Source organism: Balaenoptera acutorostrata, chromosome 1 (genome assembly GCF_949987535.1).
Source record: "Balaenoptera acutorostrata chromosome 1, mBalAcu1.1, whole genome shotgun sequence".
NCBI lineage: Eukaryota > Metazoa > Chordata > Mammalia > Artiodactyla > Balaenopteridae > Balaenoptera > Balaenoptera acutorostrata.
The window spans coordinates 16,272,782-16,291,151 of record NC_080064.1 but is presented as its reverse complement, the minus strand read 5'-3'; the positions used below and the strand labels follow the sequence as shown (position 1 = coordinate 16,291,151).

At 36.0% G+C, this 18,370-nt stretch overlaps 1 protein-coding gene and 1 non-coding gene across 18 annotated transcripts in view; one reads left to right on the top strand and one right to left on the bottom strand.

Moving 5' to 3' along the window:
- The window catches only part of EIF4G3 (eukaryotic translation initiation factor 4 gamma 3), a 398,991-nt gene that overhangs the window by 307,507 nt on the left and 73,114 nt on the right, over nt 1-18,370 (top strand). For all 17 annotated transcript variants that reach the window (XM_057547118.1, XM_057547116.1, XM_057547082.1 and 14 more), the window contains 2 exons: nt 1,147-1,317; nt 13,536-13,733. In XM_057547118.1, coding sequence (XP_057403101.1) covers nt 1,147-1,317; nt 13,536-13,733 — 369 coding nt within the window. The remainder of the gene's footprint in view (nt 1-1,146; nt 1,318-13,535; nt 13,734-18,370) is intronic.
- Nucleotides 11,444-11,516, bottom strand: TRNAR-CCU (transfer RNA arginine (anticodon CCU)). The gene has a single exon. It is a non-coding gene; the product is annotated as a tRNA-Arg (tRNA).

The window sequence follows — 18,370 nt, the reverse complement described above, 5'->3', positions numbered from 1 at the left end:
CTGTTTCTAATTAGGGCAGATGGTAAAGGGTAAGAGAATAATTAATTCTGAGATAAGTCATGTGTAAAGGCTTTGAAGCTTATCAAAGGCCTCAGACCATGTCTCTTAGAATGTGTCTTTATATATAAAGCATGACCTTTAAGTTTCTACTTAAAGGGTAGTGTTGGGACATTAAGTGAGATATGATTCTGGTCTATATGTCTTGTGTGAAGTGTTTTTTTCTTTCCTCTTGAAACCTAATTGCAATATTTACTCATCGTTTAGAGAAGGACATGTTCAAAAAAGTAAAGGCTGTCAATATGCTACAGATCTGGGAGGAGCAGAACTTACTATCAACCCAAATATTTAATCGTGAAAAAGTATTTCCAAGCATTTAGAGTAGCAACTATTATGAATATTTTAATACACAGAATACAACTTTTAACTTACCATTGCTCTTACAGTAACAATTTTTAATTTGATGACCAGTGTGACATGCTAACATATATTGGTTTCAACAGAATGAGTACAGAGGGAATCTAGAAGGAAAAAAGAGCTGACAAAGAAAGGAAGACACTTTTTTCAGAGAGCAATTTAGTTGGATTTCATTAATAATAGAAGGAAGACTTGTGTTAGTATTTCTGACCCAGCAAACTTTGAGGGATCCATTAAGATCTGCAGTCAGGCTGGGTGTCTATGCTATAGATAATTTTCATGGTAAGGGTGTATTTGCATTTCACATGAAGTTTAGAGAACCAGTTTTTGAAGCACATTTGTAACTGTGATGATTTCTGCCTGTGAATTTTTGTAATTGTTCAAGTGACCAGTCCCAAGTCACATAACTAGTTAAAAAAAAAGAAGATGCTTCAGTTAAGGGTAATCTTTTTTGTTAGGACTAACAGCTTTATCAAACATAATTTTCCATCACTTTAGTTATCTCATTTAGGATTTCATGGTCAAAAATTGTAGTGGTGGTGTAAATTACAGTGATGGTGTTCTAAGACATCCCCCTCCAAAAAAAAGATCACATCTAAATTGAATGCCTAGTACCCATCTTTGCATCCAGAAGTGTTTGGTGTGTTCATCAGTCCTGACTTGAGCAGCACAGCAGAGACAGTAAATTGTAAGTACTCTGTGTCGATATTATAAAAAATATTCTTGTCCTAGTTGTTGAATGTTGGACCACGGAGATCTCAACCTGGACAGAGAAGAGAACCCAGAAAGATCATCACAGTCTCTGTAAAAGAAGACGTGCACCTGAAAAAGGCAGAGAACGCTTGGAAGCCCAGCCAAAAACGAGACAGCCAAGCTGAGGATCCTGAAAACATTAAAACCCAGGTGAGAACAGAAGCACACTCTAACACTGTTTTGGGATTATAATGATATTGTTTTAATTTGTCTTTTTGCCCTGTTATTCTAATATATGTAGAGATTTTAGTTTAAGATTTTTCCTGATTTTTTTCATATTACAAGCATTATTCTAAAAGCTATCATAGATGCCAGCCACCTACTGTTTTCTCTTGAAATTGCATTCTGTGTGCTTTTCAAAACAGACACTGTATTTAGAGGGCTCATATATCATAGAATTCTACCATTCAGATTTAGATCAATATTTGCTTTTCTTAAAAATGTGTTTTTAGATTCTCAGTCATTACCCTGTGCTAGTCTAGTTAGTATATTGCTTTATGTTTCATTTCTAATAAGTTAGAATTTAGAAACCCATCTTCTTCATAGTCCTTTGTAATAAAATTGAAGTCTGTGCATCTTTCTGTACATATCCTGCCCTCAGAACTCCTTAGGGTAAATTGAATGAATTCCTTTAATCCACACAAAATTATTTTTGTGTGTCAAATTATACAAAGTCTCTATTCATCTTTTGCTGTACACACAATGCCAGTTCCTATCCCTGGGTTACCTCTATTATATCCTTTGGATGTTTTTGATACTAATTAAGATACTAATTTGATACTAAATAAGATGCTAATATAATGTACCTCATAGGGCATTGTGAAGATTAAATGAAGCAATATAAAGCACTTGGTAGGTTCCTGGAGCCCAGTTATGTACTTAGTATGATAATGTTCCTGGGAAAGAGATGTGCCTTACAAATCCCGATTCTGATTGAGCACACACAGAGCCTCATACACAGTAGATACTCAATAAATACTTGTTAAACAATATGCTAACCAGCAAAATTGTTCATACAAAGTCAGGACCAAGATGAACTGATCCAACACAAAGCCATGTTGTCCAACCTTAATTGGCTGCTTGCCTTTGTTCATCTTTCTAGTAATTGCCCCAGACATTTGTCCCTAAGTACATCCTTCTCCAGATTCACTAAAATCAAGTACCTGATCTTTCCTCCATTTCTTCTCAATGTATCTCAACCTTTTTGTTTCTTTTTAAAGCATCTTCTACATCCCTTCCTCCAGTCCCTCTGAGAATTACTTACTGAATAGGGACCTAAAAGGTTTGCAAAGATAGTTAAAATTCCTGCTAAATCTTTATCATTGAAGATGAAAAGATCTTGTTTTAGTATTTAAGGCACTTGTATTAGTGCCGTATTTCATTAGATTCTTACAACACCTATGAAGGAAGGAATAGATATTGTCTCTTTTTTCTTCTTCCTAGAAGAAACTGAAGCTTTAAGAGATTGTTACTCACAGTGTTGTAGTTACTGAATAGTCCGTTTGTTGTGACGTGTAATCTGCGTCTTTACTCTGTAACAGAATTCTCCCCATGATTTTTTCAATTTTTTATTGAAGTATAGTTGATTTACAGTGTTGTGTTAGTTTCTAGTACACAGCAAAACGACTCAGATATATATGTGTGTGTGTGTGTATGTATATCATACATATATTATTTTTTATATTCTTTTCCATTATGGTTTATTATAGGATATTGTATATAGTTCCCTGTGCTATACAGTAGGACCTTGTGGTTTATCTATTTTATATATAGTAGTGTGTATCTGCTAATTCCAAACTCTAATTTATCTCTCCCCCACCCCCTTTCCCCTTTTGTAACCATAAATTTGTTTTCTATGTCTGTGAGTCTGTTTCTGTTTTGTAGATAAGTGCATTTGTGTCATATTTTAGATTCTACATCATATAAATGATATCATATGGTATTTGTCTTTCTCTTTCTGACTTACTTCACTTAGTATGATAATCTCTAGGTCCATCCATGTTGCTGCAAATGGCATTATTTCATTCTTTGTTATGGCTGAGTAGTAGTCCATTATATATATATATATATATATATACACACATATATATATATATATATATATATATATATATATATATATATATATCACATCTTCTTTATCCATTCATCTGTTGATGGACATTTAGGTTGTTTCCATATCTTGGCTATTGTAAATAATGCTACTATGAACAGTGGGGGTGCATGTATCTTTTCCAGTTATAGTTTTGTCTGGATATATGCCCAGGAGTGGAATTCCTGGATCATAAGGCTATTCTATTTTTACTTTTTAAAGGAACATACATACTGTTTTCCATAGTGGCTGCACCAGTTTACATTCCCACCAACAGTGTAGGAGGGTTCCCTTTTCTCCACACCCTCTTCAGCATTTGTTATTTGTAGACTTTTTAGTGATGGCTATTCTTTTTTTTTAATGTCTGTAACATTTATATTAACATATTTCCATACAAATAACCCAATGAAAGTTTAGTATTAGTTGTTTTGTTTGTTTGTTTGTTTTATACTGCAGGTTCTTACTAGTCATCAATTTTATACACATCAGTGTATACATGTCAATCCCAGTCGCCCAATTCAGCACACCACCATCCCCACCCCACCGCAGTTTTCCCCCCTTGATGGCCATATGTCTGTTCTCTACATCTGTGTCTCAACCTCTGCCCTGCAAACCGGCTCATCTGTACCATTTTTCTAGGTTCCACATACATGCGTTAATATACGATATTTGTTTTTCTCTTTCTGACTTACTTCACTCTGTATGACAGTCTCTAGATCCATCCACGTCTCAACAAATGACTCAATTTCGTTCCTTTTTATGGCTGAGTAATATTCCATTGTATATATGTACCACATCTTCTTTATCCATTCATCTGTCGATGGGCATTTAGGTTGCTTCCATGACCTGGCTATTGTAAATAGTGCTGCAATGAACATTGGGGTGCATGTGTCTTTTTGAATTATGGTTTTCTCTGGGTATATGCCCAGTAGTGGGATAGCTGGATCACATGGTAAATCTATTTTTAGTTTTTTAAGGAACCTCCATACTGTTCTCCATAGTGGCTGTATCAATTTACATTCCCACCAACAGTGCAAGAGGGTTCCCTTTTCTCCACACCCTCTCCAGCATTTGTTGTTTGTAGATTTTCTGATGTTGCCCATTCTAACTAGTGTGAGGTGATACCGCATTGTACTTTTGATTTGCATTTCTCTAATAATTAGTGATGTTGAGCAGCTTTTCATGTGCTTCTTGGCCATCTGTATGTCTTCTTTGGAGAAATGTCTATTTAGGTCTTCTGCCCATTTTTGGATTGGGCTGTTTGTTTCTTTAATATTGAGCTGCATGAGCTGTTTATATATTTTGGAGATTAATCCTTTTTCCGTTGATTCGTTTGCAAATATTTTCTCCCATTCTGACGGTTGTCTTTTTGTCTTGTTTATGGTTTCCTTTGCTGTGCAAAAGCTTTGAAGTTTCATTAGGTCCCACTTGTTTATTTTTGTTTTTATTTCCATTACTCTAGGAGGTAGGTCAAAAAAGTTCTTGCTGTGATTTATGTCAAAGAGTGTTCTTCCTATGTTTTCCTCTAAGAGTTTTATAGTGTCCGGTCTTACATTTAGGTCTTTAATCCATTTTGAGTTTATTTTTGTGTATGGTGTTAGGGAGTGTTCTAATGTCATTCTTTTACATGTAGCTGTCCAGTTTTCCAGCACCACTTGCTGAAGAGACTGTCTTTTCTCCATTGTATATCTTTGCCTCCTTTGTCATAGATTAGTTGACCATAGGTGCATGGGTTTATCTCTGGGCTTTCTATCTTGTTCCATTGATCTATGTTTCTGTTTTTGTGCCAGTACCATATTGTCTTGATTACTGTAGCTTTGTAGTATAGTCTGAAGTCAGGAAGTCTGATTCCTCCAGTTCCATTTTTTTCCCTCAAGTCTGCTTTGGCTATTCAGGGTCTTTTGTGTCTCCATACAAATTTTAAGATAATTTCTTCTAGTTCCGTAAAAAATGCCATTGGTAATTTGATAGGGATTGCATTGAATCTGTGGATTGCTTTGGGTAGTATAGTCATTTTCACAATATTGATTATTCCAATCCAAGAACATGGTATATCTCTCCATCTGTTGGTATCATCTTTAATTTCTTTTTTTTTTTTTTAAACATCTTTATTGAAATATAATTGCTTCACAGTGGTGTGTTAGTTTCTGCTTTATAACAAAGTGAATCAGCTACACATATACACACGTTCCCATATCTCCTCCCTCCCACATCTTCCTCCCTCCCACCCTCCCCATCCCACCCCCCCAGGCAGTCACAAAGCACCGAGCTGATCTCCCTGTGCTATGCGGCTGCTTCCCACTAGCTATCTATTTTACATTTGGTAGTGTATATATGTCCATGACACTCTCTCACCCTGTCACATCTCACCCCTCCCCCTCCCCATATCCTCAAGTCCATTCTTTAGTATGTCTGTGTCTTTATTCCCATCTTGCCACTAGGTTCTTCATGACATTTTTTTTTCCCCTTAGATTCCATATATATGTATTAGCATACTGTATTTGTTTTTCTCTTTCTGACTTACTTCACTCTGTATGACAGACTCTAACTCCATCCACCTCATTACAAATACCTCCATTTCATTTCTTTTTATGGCTGAGTAATATTCCATTGTATATATGTGCCACATCTTCTTTAGCCATTCATCCAATGATGGACACTTAGGTTGCTTCCATGTCCTGGCTATTGTAAATAGAGCTGCAATGAACATTTTGGTACATGACTCTTTGAATTATGGTTTTCTCAGGGTATATGCCCAGTAGTGGGATTGCTGGGTCGTGTGGTAGTTCTATTTTTAGTTTTTTAAGGAACCTCCATACTGTTCTCCATAGTGGCTGTATCAATTTACATTCCCACCAACAGTGCAAGAGGGTTCCCTTTTCTCCACACCCTCTCCAGCATTTGTTGTTTGTAGATTTTTTGATAATGGCCATTCTGACCGGTGTGAGATGATACCTCATTGTAGTTTTGATTTGCATTTCTCAAATGAATAATGATGTTGAGCATTCTTTCATGTGTCTGTTGGCCATCTGTATATCTTCTTTGGAGAAATGTCTATTTAGGTCTTCTGCCCATTTTTGGATTGGGTTGTTTGTTTTTTTGTTATTGAGCTGCATGAGCTGCTTGTAAATTTTGGAGATTAATCCTTTGTCAGTTGCTTCATTTGCAAATATTTTCTCCCATTCTGACGGTTGTCTTTTGGTCTTGTTTATGGTTTCCTTTGCTGTGCAAAAGCTTTTAAGTTTCATTAGGTCCCATTTGTTTATTTTTGTTTTTATTTCCATTTCTCTAGGAGGTGGGTCAAAAAGGATCCTGCTGTGATTTATGTCATAGAGTGTTGTGCCTATGTTTTCCTCTAAGAGTTTGATAGTGTCTGGCTTTACACTTAGGTCTTTAATCCATTTTGAGTTTATTTTTGTGTATGATGTCAGGGAGTGTTCTAATTTCATACTTTTACATGTACCTGTCCAATTTTCCCAGCACCACTTATTGAAGAGGCTGTCTTTTCTCCACTGTATATGCTTGCCTCCTTTATCAAAGATAAGGTGACCATATGTGCGTGGGTTTATCTCTGGGCTTTCTATCCTCTTCCATTGATCTATATTTCTGTTTTTGTGCCAGTACCAAACTGTCTTGATTACTGTAGCTTTGTAATATAGTCTGAAGTCAGGGAGCCTGATTCCTCCAGCTCCATTTTTCTTTCTCAAGATTGCTTTGGCTATTCGGGGTCTTTTGTGTCTCCATACAAATTGTGAAATTTTTTGTTCTAGTTCTGTGCAAAATGCCTGTGGTAGTTTGATAGGGATTGCATTGAATCTGTAGATTGCTTTGGGTAGTAGAGTCATTTTCCCAATGTTGATTCTTCCAATCCAAGAACATGGTATATCTCTCCATCTGTTTGTATCATCTTTAATTTCTTTCATCAGTGTCTTATAGTTTTCTGCATACAGGTCTTTTGTCTCCCTGGGTAGGTTTATTCCTAGGTATTTTATTCTTTTTGTTGCAATGGTAAATGGGAGTGTTTCCTTAATTTCTCTTTCAGATTTTTCATCATTAGTGTATAGGAATGCAAGAGATTTCTGTGCATTAATTTTGTATCCTGCAACTTTACCAAATTCTTTGATTAGCTCTAGTAGTTTTCTGGTGGCATTTTTAGGATTCTCTATGTATAGTATCATGTCATTTGCAAACAGTGACAGTTTTAATTCTTCTTTTCCAATTTGTGTTCCTTTTATTTTTTTTTCTTCTCTGATTGCCGTGGCTAGGACTTCCAACACTATGTTGAATAATAGTGGTGAGAGTCGACATCCTTGTGTTTTCCTGATCTTAGAGGAAATGCTTTCAGTTTTTCACCATTGAGAATGATGTTTGCTGTGGGTCTGTCGTATATGGCCTTTATTATGTTGAGGTAGGTTCCCTTTATGCCCACTTTCTGGAAAGTTTTTATCATAAATGGGTGTTGAATTTTGTCAAAAGCTTTTTCTGCATCTATTGAGATGTTCATATGGTTTTTATTCTTCAATTTGTTAATATGGTGTATCACATTGATTGATTTGCATATATTGAAGAATCTCTGCATCCCTGGGATAAATCCCACTTGATCATGGTGTATGATCCTTTTAATATGTTGTTAGATTCTGTTTGCTAGTATTTTGTTGAGGATTTTTGCATCTCTATTCATCAGTGATATTGGTCTGTAATTTTCTTTTTTTGTAGTATCTTTGTCTGGTTTTGGTATCAGGGTGATGGTGGCCTCATAGAATGAGTTTGGGAGTGTTCCTTCCTCTGCAATTTTTTGGAAGAGTTTGAGAAGGATGGATGTTAGCTCTTCTCTAAATGTTTGATAGAATTCACTTGTGAAGCCATCTGGTCCTGGACTTTTGTTTGTTGGAAGATTTTTAATCACAGTTTCAATTTCATTACTTGTGATTGGCCTGTTCATATTTTCTATTTCTTCCTGGTTCAGTCTTGGAAGGTTATACCTTTCTAAGAATTTGTCCATTTCTTCCAGGTTGTCCATTTTATGGGCATAGAGTTGCTTGTAGTAGTCTGTTAGGATGCTTTGTATTTCTGCGGTGTCTGTTGTAACTTCTCCTTTTTCATTTCTAATTTTATTGATGTGAGTCCTCTCCCTCTTTTTCTTGATGAGTCTGGCTAATGGCTTATCAATTTTGTTTATCTTCTTAAAGAACCAGCTTTTAGTTTTATTGATCTTTGCTATTGTTTTGTTTGTTTCTATTTCATTTATTTCTGCTCTGATCTTTATGATTTCTTTCCTTCTGCTAACTTTGGGTTTTGTTTGTTCTTCTTTCTCTAGTTGCTTTAGGTGTAATGTTAGATTGTTTATTTGAGATTTTTCTTATTTCTTGAGGTAGACATGTATAGCTATAAACTTCCCTCTTAGAACTGCTTTTGCTGCATCCCATAGGTTTTGGATCATCGTGTTTTCATTGTCATTTGTCTCTAGGTATTTTTTGATTACCTCTTTGATTTCTTTAGTGATCTCTTGGTTATTTAGTAATGTATTGTTTAGCCTCCATGTGTTTGTGTTTTTTATGTTTTTTTCCCTGTAATTGATTTCTGATCTCATAGTGTTGTGGTCAGAAAAAATGCTTGATATGATTTCAATTTTCTTAAATTTACTGAGGCTTGATTTGTGACATTCTCCAGGTGTGATAGATGTGATCTATCCTGGAGAATGTTCCATGCGCACTTGAGAAGAAAGTGTAATCTGCTGTTTTTGGATGGAATGTCCTACAAATATCAATTAAATCTATTTGGTCTATTGTGTCATTTAAAGCTTGTGTTTCCTTATTAATTTTCTGTCTGGATGATCTGTCCATTGGTGTAAGTGAGGTGTTAAAGTCCCCCACTATTATTGTGTTACTGTCGATTTCCTCTTTTATAGCTGTTAGCAGTTGCCTATGTATTGAGCTGCTCCTATGTTGGGTACATATATATTTATAATTGTTATATCTTCTTGGATTGATCCCTTGATCATTATGTAGTGTCCTTTGTTGTCTCTTGTAACATTCTTTATTTTAAAGTCTATTTTATCGGATATGAGTATTGCTGCTCCAGCTTTCTTTTGATTTCCATTTGCATGGTATATCTTTTTCCATCCCCTCACTTTCAGTCTGTATGTGTCCCTAGGTCTGAAGTGGGTCTCTTGTAGACCGCATATATATGGGTCTTGTTTTTGTATCCATTCAGCAAGCCTGTGTCTTTTGGTTGGAGCATTTAATCCATTCACCTGTAAGGTAATTATCGATATGTATGTTCCTATGACCATCTTCTTAATTGTTTTGGGTTTGTTTTTGTAGGTCCTTTTCTTCTCTGTGTTTCCCACTTAGAGAAGTTCCTTTAGCATTTGTTGTAGAGGTGGTTTGGTGGTGCTGCATTCTCTTAGCTTTTGCTTGTTTGTAAAGCGTTTGATTTCTCCATCAAATCTGAATGAGATCCTTGCTGGGTAGAGTAATCTTGGTTGTAAGTTCTTCCCTTTCATCACTTTAAGTATATCGTGTCACTCCCTTCTGGGTTGTAGAGCTTCTGCTGAGAAATCAGCTGTTAACCTTATGGGAGTTCCCTTGTGTGTTGTTTGTCGTTTTTCCCTTGCTGCTTTCAATAATTTTTCCTTGTCTTTAATTTTTGCCAATTTGATTACTGTGTGTCTTGGTGTGTTTCTCCTTAGGTTTATCACGTATGGGACTCTGCAATTCCTGGACTTGGGTGGCTATTTCCTTTCCCATGTTAGGGAAGTTTTTGACTATAATCTCTTCAAATATTTTCTCTGGTCCTTTCTCTCTCTCTTCTCCTTCTGGGACCCCTATAATGTGAATGTTGTTGCGTTTTATGTTGTCCCAGAGGTCTCTTAGGCTGTCTTCATTTCTTTTCATTCTTTTTTCTTTAGTCTGTTCTGCAGCAGTGAATTCCACCATTCTGTCTTCCAGGTCACTTATCCGTTCTTCTGCCTCAGTTATTCTGCTATTGATTCCTTCTAGTGTAGTTTTCATTTCAGTTATTGTATTGTTCATCTCTGTTTGTTTGTCCTTTAATTCTTCTGGGTCTTTGTTAAACATTTCTTGCATCTTATAGATCTTTGACTCCATTCTTTTTCCGAGGTCCTGGATCATCTTCACTATCATTATTCTCAATTCTTTTTCTGGAAGGTTGCCTATCTCCACTTCATTTAGTTGTTTTCCTAGGGTTTTATCTTGTTCCTTCATCTGGTATATAGCCCTCTGCCTTTTCATCTTGTCTGTCTTTCTGTGAATGTGGTTTTTGTTCCACAGGCTGCAGGATTGTAGTTCTTGCTTCTGCTGCCTGCCCTCTGGTGGATGAGGCTATCTAACAGTGATGGCTATTCTGACCAAGTTCTCTCCATTATTAATTTCAGAAACAGAAGAATAATTATACTGACTTCGAGATGTCATTAATTAGCTAAGTGTTCTTTAGTGAATAGATAAAGCAAATACAGTGCAGGATTAATAGACTTCTTTTTCAGGGCCAATACAACCTCCTTTTTCTTGACACTTTTTCTTCTTAATACAGAACATCTTTGCTTCATTCCCTCTCTTTTTTGTGTTTTTATTCTTCTTCTCTGCACAGGTAAACCCCATGTTGACCTGTTGCTCCTGCTACCTGTTATTCTATTTCTTCCCTTTTGTCAAAACAACAGTTTTATTGTTGCCTCCACTTCCAGAAAACTCATTCACCCTGACTTTTGTTCCTACCACTGTATTTATAACAACATTATGAATGACCACCAGTGACCTTATTTTTCCTGTATCATAAGATTTAATCTTTTCCTTGAAACATTTCTAGGAAATCATTGCTAATGACGTGTCTAGACTACTTCCACATACATACACTGCTGTTGTGGTTCTACTGCTGGGGTTCCCTGCTTCATCTTTCTTCTCTTGATACAGTATTCCCACTGCTGCTGCCTGACTCATCTGCCTGAGAGGCTGATTTTTATCTCTTCACTCTAGCTTTTAATCTATCATTTAAGTCCTATCATTTTCTCTCCCAACTAGTGCACACTAGTCCTCTGATCTGTTTTGGTTTTTTTAAAATATTTATTTACTTATTATTTATTTGGTTGTGCTGGGTCTTAGTTGTGGCAGTTGGGCTCCTTAGTTGTGGCATGCAAACTCTTAGTTGCAGCATGCATGTGGGATCTAGTTCCCTGACCAGGGATCGATCCTGGGGCCCCTGCATTAGGAGCACAGAGTCTTAACCACTGCACCACCAGGGAAGTCCCTAGTCCTCTGATCTTTCCTTGTTGTTTTCTGTTCCTGAAATAGAAGAGCCTCAATAACAATTCCTTCCTAAAATATTTTCCCCTTCCTAAAATGTCTTTTCCCCCTCTTTTTCATTTAGCCAGCTTTTTCTGCCCTTCGTAATCTGGCCCTATTCTCATTTCCTTCTAAAGGTATTTCCTGACTAACCCATTGCCTCTGACCTCTCTTGTACCTAAATGACTCACTTCTCTGGCTTCTAATCAATTTCATGCTTTGTTGTATCATTTCTCTTGTAACTTTCTTATCTTTGCAGCTAAATTTTAATGGTTTTGATTACTGTGCCTCATGCTTCATTTGTACTTAATACAGAATTTTGGGAGCATCAAATAGATATTCAGTCATAATGAATAAATGATTTTCAGTCAATTTTTTGTCGTTTTTTGATGCTGGAGATTTCCTTTTTTTTAAATTGAGGTATAAATTGATATAGAACATTATATTAGTTTCAGGTGTACAACATAATGATTCAATATTTGTATAAATATTGCAAAATGATCACCACAATTAGTCTAATTAACATGCATCATCATGCAGAATTACAAAATTTTTTTTCTTGTGATAAAAACTTCAAATATGCAACACTCTTTTTTTTTATTGTTTTTTAAATTTTTATTGGAGTATAGGTGATTTACAATGTTGTGTTAGTTTCAGGTATACAGCAAAGTGAATCGGTTATATGTATACGTATATCCACTCTTTTTTTAGATTCTTTTTCCATATAGGTCATTACAGAGTATTAAGTAGAGTTCCCTGTGCAGTACAGTAGGTCCTTATTAGTTATCTGTTTTATATATAATACTGTGTATATGTTAATCCCAATCTCCCAATTTATCCCTCCCTCCCCTTCCCCCCTGATAACCATAAATTTGTTTTCTGTATCTGTGACTCTGTTTCTGGTTTGTAAATAACTTCATTTGTACCTTTTTTTTTTTTTTTAGATTCCACATATAAGCCATATCATTGGATATTTGCAACACAGTATTTTTTTTTAATAAATTTATTTATTTATTTATTTATTTTTGGCTGCAATGGGTCTTCACTGCTGTGTGAGAGCTTTCTCTGGTTGCAGCAAACGGTGGCTGCTCTTCATTGCGGTGCACAGGCTTCTCATTGTGGTGGCTTCTCTTGTTCCAGAGTATGGGCTCTAGGCCTGCAGGCTTCAGTAGTTGTGGCACATGGGCTCAGTAGTTGTGGCGCACAGGCGTAGCTGCTTCGTGGCATGTGGGATCTTCCTGGACCAGGGATCGACCTCACATCCCCTGCATTGGCAGGTGGATTCTTTTTTTTTTTTTTAATTTATTTATTATTTATTTATTATTTATTTTTGGCTGTGTTGGGTCTTCGTTTCTGTGCAAGGGCTTTCTCTAGTTGCGGCAAGTGGGGGCCACTTTTCATCGCGATGCGCGGGCCTCTCACTATCGCGGCCTCTCTTGTTTCGGAGCACAGGCTCCAGACGCGCAGGCTCAGTAGTTGTGGCTCACGGGCCTAGTTGCTCCGCGGCATGTGGGATCTTCCCAGACCAGGGCTCGAACCCGTGTCCCCTGCATTGGCAGGCAGATTCTCAACCACTGCGCCACCAGGGAAGCCCCCTAAAACCTTTTTTTAACCTATCCTTAAATATGAATAAATTTCTGAAAGTATAATTGCTGGTTTAAAGGGCACTTCACAGTTTTAAGAGTTTCAGTACACATTGCCAAATTGCCCTTGGAAATGTACCAAATTATAGTCCCACCAGTGAAGTGGAAAACATACCTAGTTCCTTGAATTCTCATCTGTAGTGAAAAAGAGGTAGTGTAAATTTTTACTAGATGTTAAAATAGATGGATTTAATTATTTCTATGACTAGTTCACAATCTTTGTTAATAATTTAGGAAATCGCACTTACAAATTATAAACAAAATATTAATCCTTATAGAAAGCATCATAATGTCACAGTTAATATAATGGTCTTTTCTTTTTTGTGGTCCTTCTAGGAACTTTTTAGAAAAGTTCGAAGTATCTTAAATAAATTGACACCACAGATGTTCAACCAACTGATGAAGCAAGTGTCAGGACTTACTGTTGACACAGAGGAGCGGCTGAAAGGAGTCATTGACCTGGTCTTTGAGAAGGCTATTGACGAACCCAGTTTCTCTGTGGCTTACGCAAACATGTGTCGATGTCTAGTAACGGTAAGAAGAGAGGAAGGAGTAAAACCAGAAATCTCCAAGAGGTATATTCTCCCCTCACTACACATTCTTCCCAGAGTGTTAATGGGGCAGAGTAAAGGGGAGAATATATTTTTAGTACTTTATATAATATCCTCATTGTATAAAAATAATCTTGCTTTTTAAAAATACCTACTCATCTCTGGAGGGAATATGGAGATGAGACTGAAATAGGCATGATATGGTCCCATGCAATGTGAGGAAGATCAAGTAAGGTTTAAATTTGTACTGTGAAATTTTTGTCACGGACAACCAATTTTTCCTGGGGTGTCATCTTATAGAAATAAAGCAAATGCTTACATCTACATTTAGATTCAAAATTGAAAAACATTTTGATTCTAAGTCTAGCCTTGGTAAAAGTGATAGGGTAGTTGTGATCATAAAGGTTTCAAACTGATGATACTGTCTTAGAAACTATTAGATTTCTTTCTCTTTACATTGTCCACAGCCTGTCAAATCTAGGGCAAGAAAGAATGGGAGACCAAAGAGCTTCTGGTTAGTGTTCATTGTCCTCTATTCTGCAGTCATAAAACTGCCATGTACCATCTGTGTTTTCTCTGCCTGTTACTGTTACCAAGGTACTTGTATCAGAAATGTGTGTCCTTTAACATTTGAGTTCTTTCTTAATTATCACAACTTATTGTCATTTTGCCTCACTATGAAAATTCAGAATTCCATCATTTTATACCAGTATTTTTGAGTACCTGTGTCAAAGGTAGGTATGTCTGTTGGGACTTGGAAAAGGTACATTTTCTGTCTTTAAGGGACTAAAAATCCATATTGGAAAAAAACAACATTAGCAAGAAAAAAATCACTTATAAGGTATTTTGTGATATTGCAGTGTGTTGATGTCTGAATGGATGGTTTAGCCTGAAAAATCAAGTTGAAGGAAAAAGAAATCACTATATTCGTGGGAGAATGACAAACTTTTCTGAAGCAAGTAGAGTTTGAGTTCAGCCTGGATGGAAGGGGGTGAGGGGGTACAAGTATAGAGAAGGAAGAACGTATTCCATGCAGGCTCAAGTCTAAGGCAACAAGCATGGCATAATGATTCCAACCACTGACTTTGGAGTATCATAGTTCTAGGTTTAAAATTTGAAGTTTAAAATTTAAATTTGAATTCCAACTCTGCCATTTGCTGACTTTATAACCTCAGAATAGTTACATAACTTCTTTAAGCCTCATTTTTTTAATACATAAAATAAGATTAATTCATACAATTTAAGGTTATTATATTGATAAAATTAATTAAAATAAATGAGATTGCATATGTAACGTCCTAGCTCAGTATCTGGCGTGTCGTAAGCCCTAAATGATTCAAAACTAAATTGGTGGTGGAAAAGATTGTGAAGATCTTAAAATGCTAGATATAGAATGAGGATGATTATAATAGCAGAAACCATCTATTTAGCACCTACTAGGCTGTGCTATGGGTAGGTGGTTTACATTTGTCATTTTAACAGTTTTTATAACCCTGAAAGGTTAGTATTATTAGCTGCACTTTATTGAATAAGAAACTGAGGCTTAAAAAAGGGTAAATAACTTGCCCAAGGTCACATACCTAGTAAGTGGCAGTGCTAGAGCTCAAATCTAGGATTATTTAACTCCATCACTTGCCATATTGCCTTCTAACATACCACAGTTATCTGAAAGCAAACTGATTCTTCAGCTCATGCCTCTCATTTTCATTGTGACAGCCATGACATCATGTAGTCAGAAATTAGAACTAGGACTAGATCCCAGATCTTCTGGTTCATACTTCTGTGCTCTTTACCAATTTTTGAATTTAATGCTACAAACAATGAAGGGTTGTTAATTTTTTTTAAGAGAAGCATACTCTTGCTGATAATAACCCTTGAAAAGGCCTGGGCATAATACAAGTTAGTTTGGAATGGGAAGAATTCACAGATAAGCCAACCATTTATGGGACTTTTGTTATGATATACCCTCTTATAATAAGATTTTTTTAACTATTGGATTTTTTTAGATTACAAAGCAACCACCTATTGGAATAAGTCAAACAAAATAGGGATAAACACAGAGAAAGGTAATACTCCTCACTTGCAGCCCCAGCCAGTTAAGCTTCCTTTCTTTCCAAGGCGATCAACGTGAACGATTTGGTTGTACCCTTCCACAATTTTCTTTATATTCATAAAATCATATAAAAATATATACATATGTGTAAAGAGGATATTTAAAATTTTCGCTTTAATTGAATTATATCATGGTTTTACATTTTGCTTTTTTTTCCACTTAGTATGTTTTGGGCATCCCGCTAGGTCATTACAGATAGATTTTACTCATACTTTTTTAGTAGTTGCATATTTCGCATTACACAGACACTCACACACACACACACACATAAAATTTTTCCATTCATTTTCCTCTCTTCTGCCCCCCGCCCCCACCCCATGTTGTTTCTAGTTTTTTGTTTTGAAGGTTTTTTTGTAACCGGAAGCAGCACTGCAATAAACAACTAAGTATATTTATTCTTACATGCTGGAGCTTTTACTTCTTTAGCGTAAGTTCCCCCAAAGTTATATCATATACCAAAGGATATATATGTTTTTACACTTTTTTTATTGTAGTATAACAGAAATACATGCAGTTTGGGAAAAGAAAAATTGCTTATTTGTAGTTTTTGTTAAATTAATGATGTAAATACTCTCTTAATGGTTAATTTTAAGCTACCAACAGTTTGATACTTGACTCACAAATTACTGTTTAACAATTGGCCCTCATGAACTAGGGTGAACCAGCTTTAGCACACCACTACAACATGTATACAGAAAAATGTACAAATCATTAGTTTATAGCTCATTCTATATCAGCAAAGTGAACACATCTACCACCCTGTAGATACCCTGTAGATAATAATCATACCTAAATATAATCATACCTTTCTTTCTTCCTTAAAGGTGACCACTGTCCTAACTTTTAACACCATAGCTAACTTACTTTTGAGATTTATTTTATTTTATTTAAGGGTGATTTATTTTACTTAAGGGTGGCAGCGGGAATAGTCATAGATTTCTAATACAAACCAAATACAAAAATCAAACAACCATAAGAATAATGAAAATCTAAATATGAAAAGCTAATCTTTTAGGAGAAAAATAAGGAGACTATCTTTATGAACTTTGAGTGGGGAAAAATTTCTTCGGCAAGAATCAAAATGAATATAAAGGAGAAAAATATCAAATTTGTTAAAATTTATAACCCTTGGTGCAGCAAATGATGCTGTAATAAAATAAAAAGATAAAGCCACAGCCTGGGAGAATCTATTTGGAATACATATAGCTACCAAAATATTAGAATCCAGAATTGAGGAGGGAAAAAAAGCAAATCAGTAAGAAAAAAAACCCAATTAAACAATGGACAATTCATAGAAATGAAAATCCATTGGCTCATAAACTTAAGAAAAGATACTCAGTGTTATTCATTATTAGGGAAATGACAAGATAAAATACGGTTCTATGCAAGTCACATCCATGAGAGTGAGAAAAAAGAAACCATTTTGAAGTGTCGAGAAAGAGAATATAATCACTTTGGAGAGTAATTGGATGACAACAGTGAAGATGTTCATATACTATACCCCAGTAATTTCACTTCTTGGTATATACCCCAAAGAAATTCCCAGTTGTGCACTAGGAATCATATATTAGAATGTTTATTTATGTATTGATTTTAATAGTGAACAATAGGAAACAACTGTAAAAAGGCTAAAGAAGACAATAAGAATACACCACAATTTATTTGGTCAGTGGATTTGAATAGTAATACATACACGCAGTAGTTAAAATTAATGATGTAGGAATTCCCTGGTGGTCCAGTGGTTAGGACTTGGCACTTTCACTGCTGTGGCCCGGGATCAGTTCCTGGTTAGGGAACTAAGATCCTGCAAGCCACATGGAGCAGCTAAAAAAAGAAAAACAAAAATTAATGATGTAGGGACTTCCCTGGTGGCGCACTGGTTAAGAATCCACCTGCCAACACAGGGGACACGAGTTTGATCCCTGGTCCGGGAAGATCCCACATGCTGCAGAGCAACTAAGCCCATGTGCCACAACTACTGAACCTGCGCTCTAGAGCCCTCAAGCCACAACTACTGAAGCCCACACACCTAGAGCCCATGCTCCGCAACAAGAGAAGCCACCTCAATGAGAAGTCCACACACCGCGACAAAGAGTAGCCCCTGCTCGCCGCAACTAGAGAAAGCCCGCGCAGCAACGAGGACCTAACGCAGCCGAAAATAAATGAAATAAATAAATTTAAAAAAAATTAATGATGTAATGCCAAGTGTATCAGCATAGATCAACCTGAAAAACCTTATTGCCGAATTAATAGTATGACACCATCTAACAAGGTTTTTAATATGCAAAATAAAATTATTATTTATTAAATATATATAATAAAATTATACAAATCGGAAATGAACACTAAATTCAAGGTAGGAGAAAGAAGGAAGTAGGATTAAGGTAAACTGTTGTGGCTTCTGGTATTGGCAGGTTAGGTGATTCAGAGCACCTTTCTATGGATAACAATTAGAAAAGCTGGTCACAATATTTTAAAAAATCTTAAACGTATCAGAGAGCTAAAAG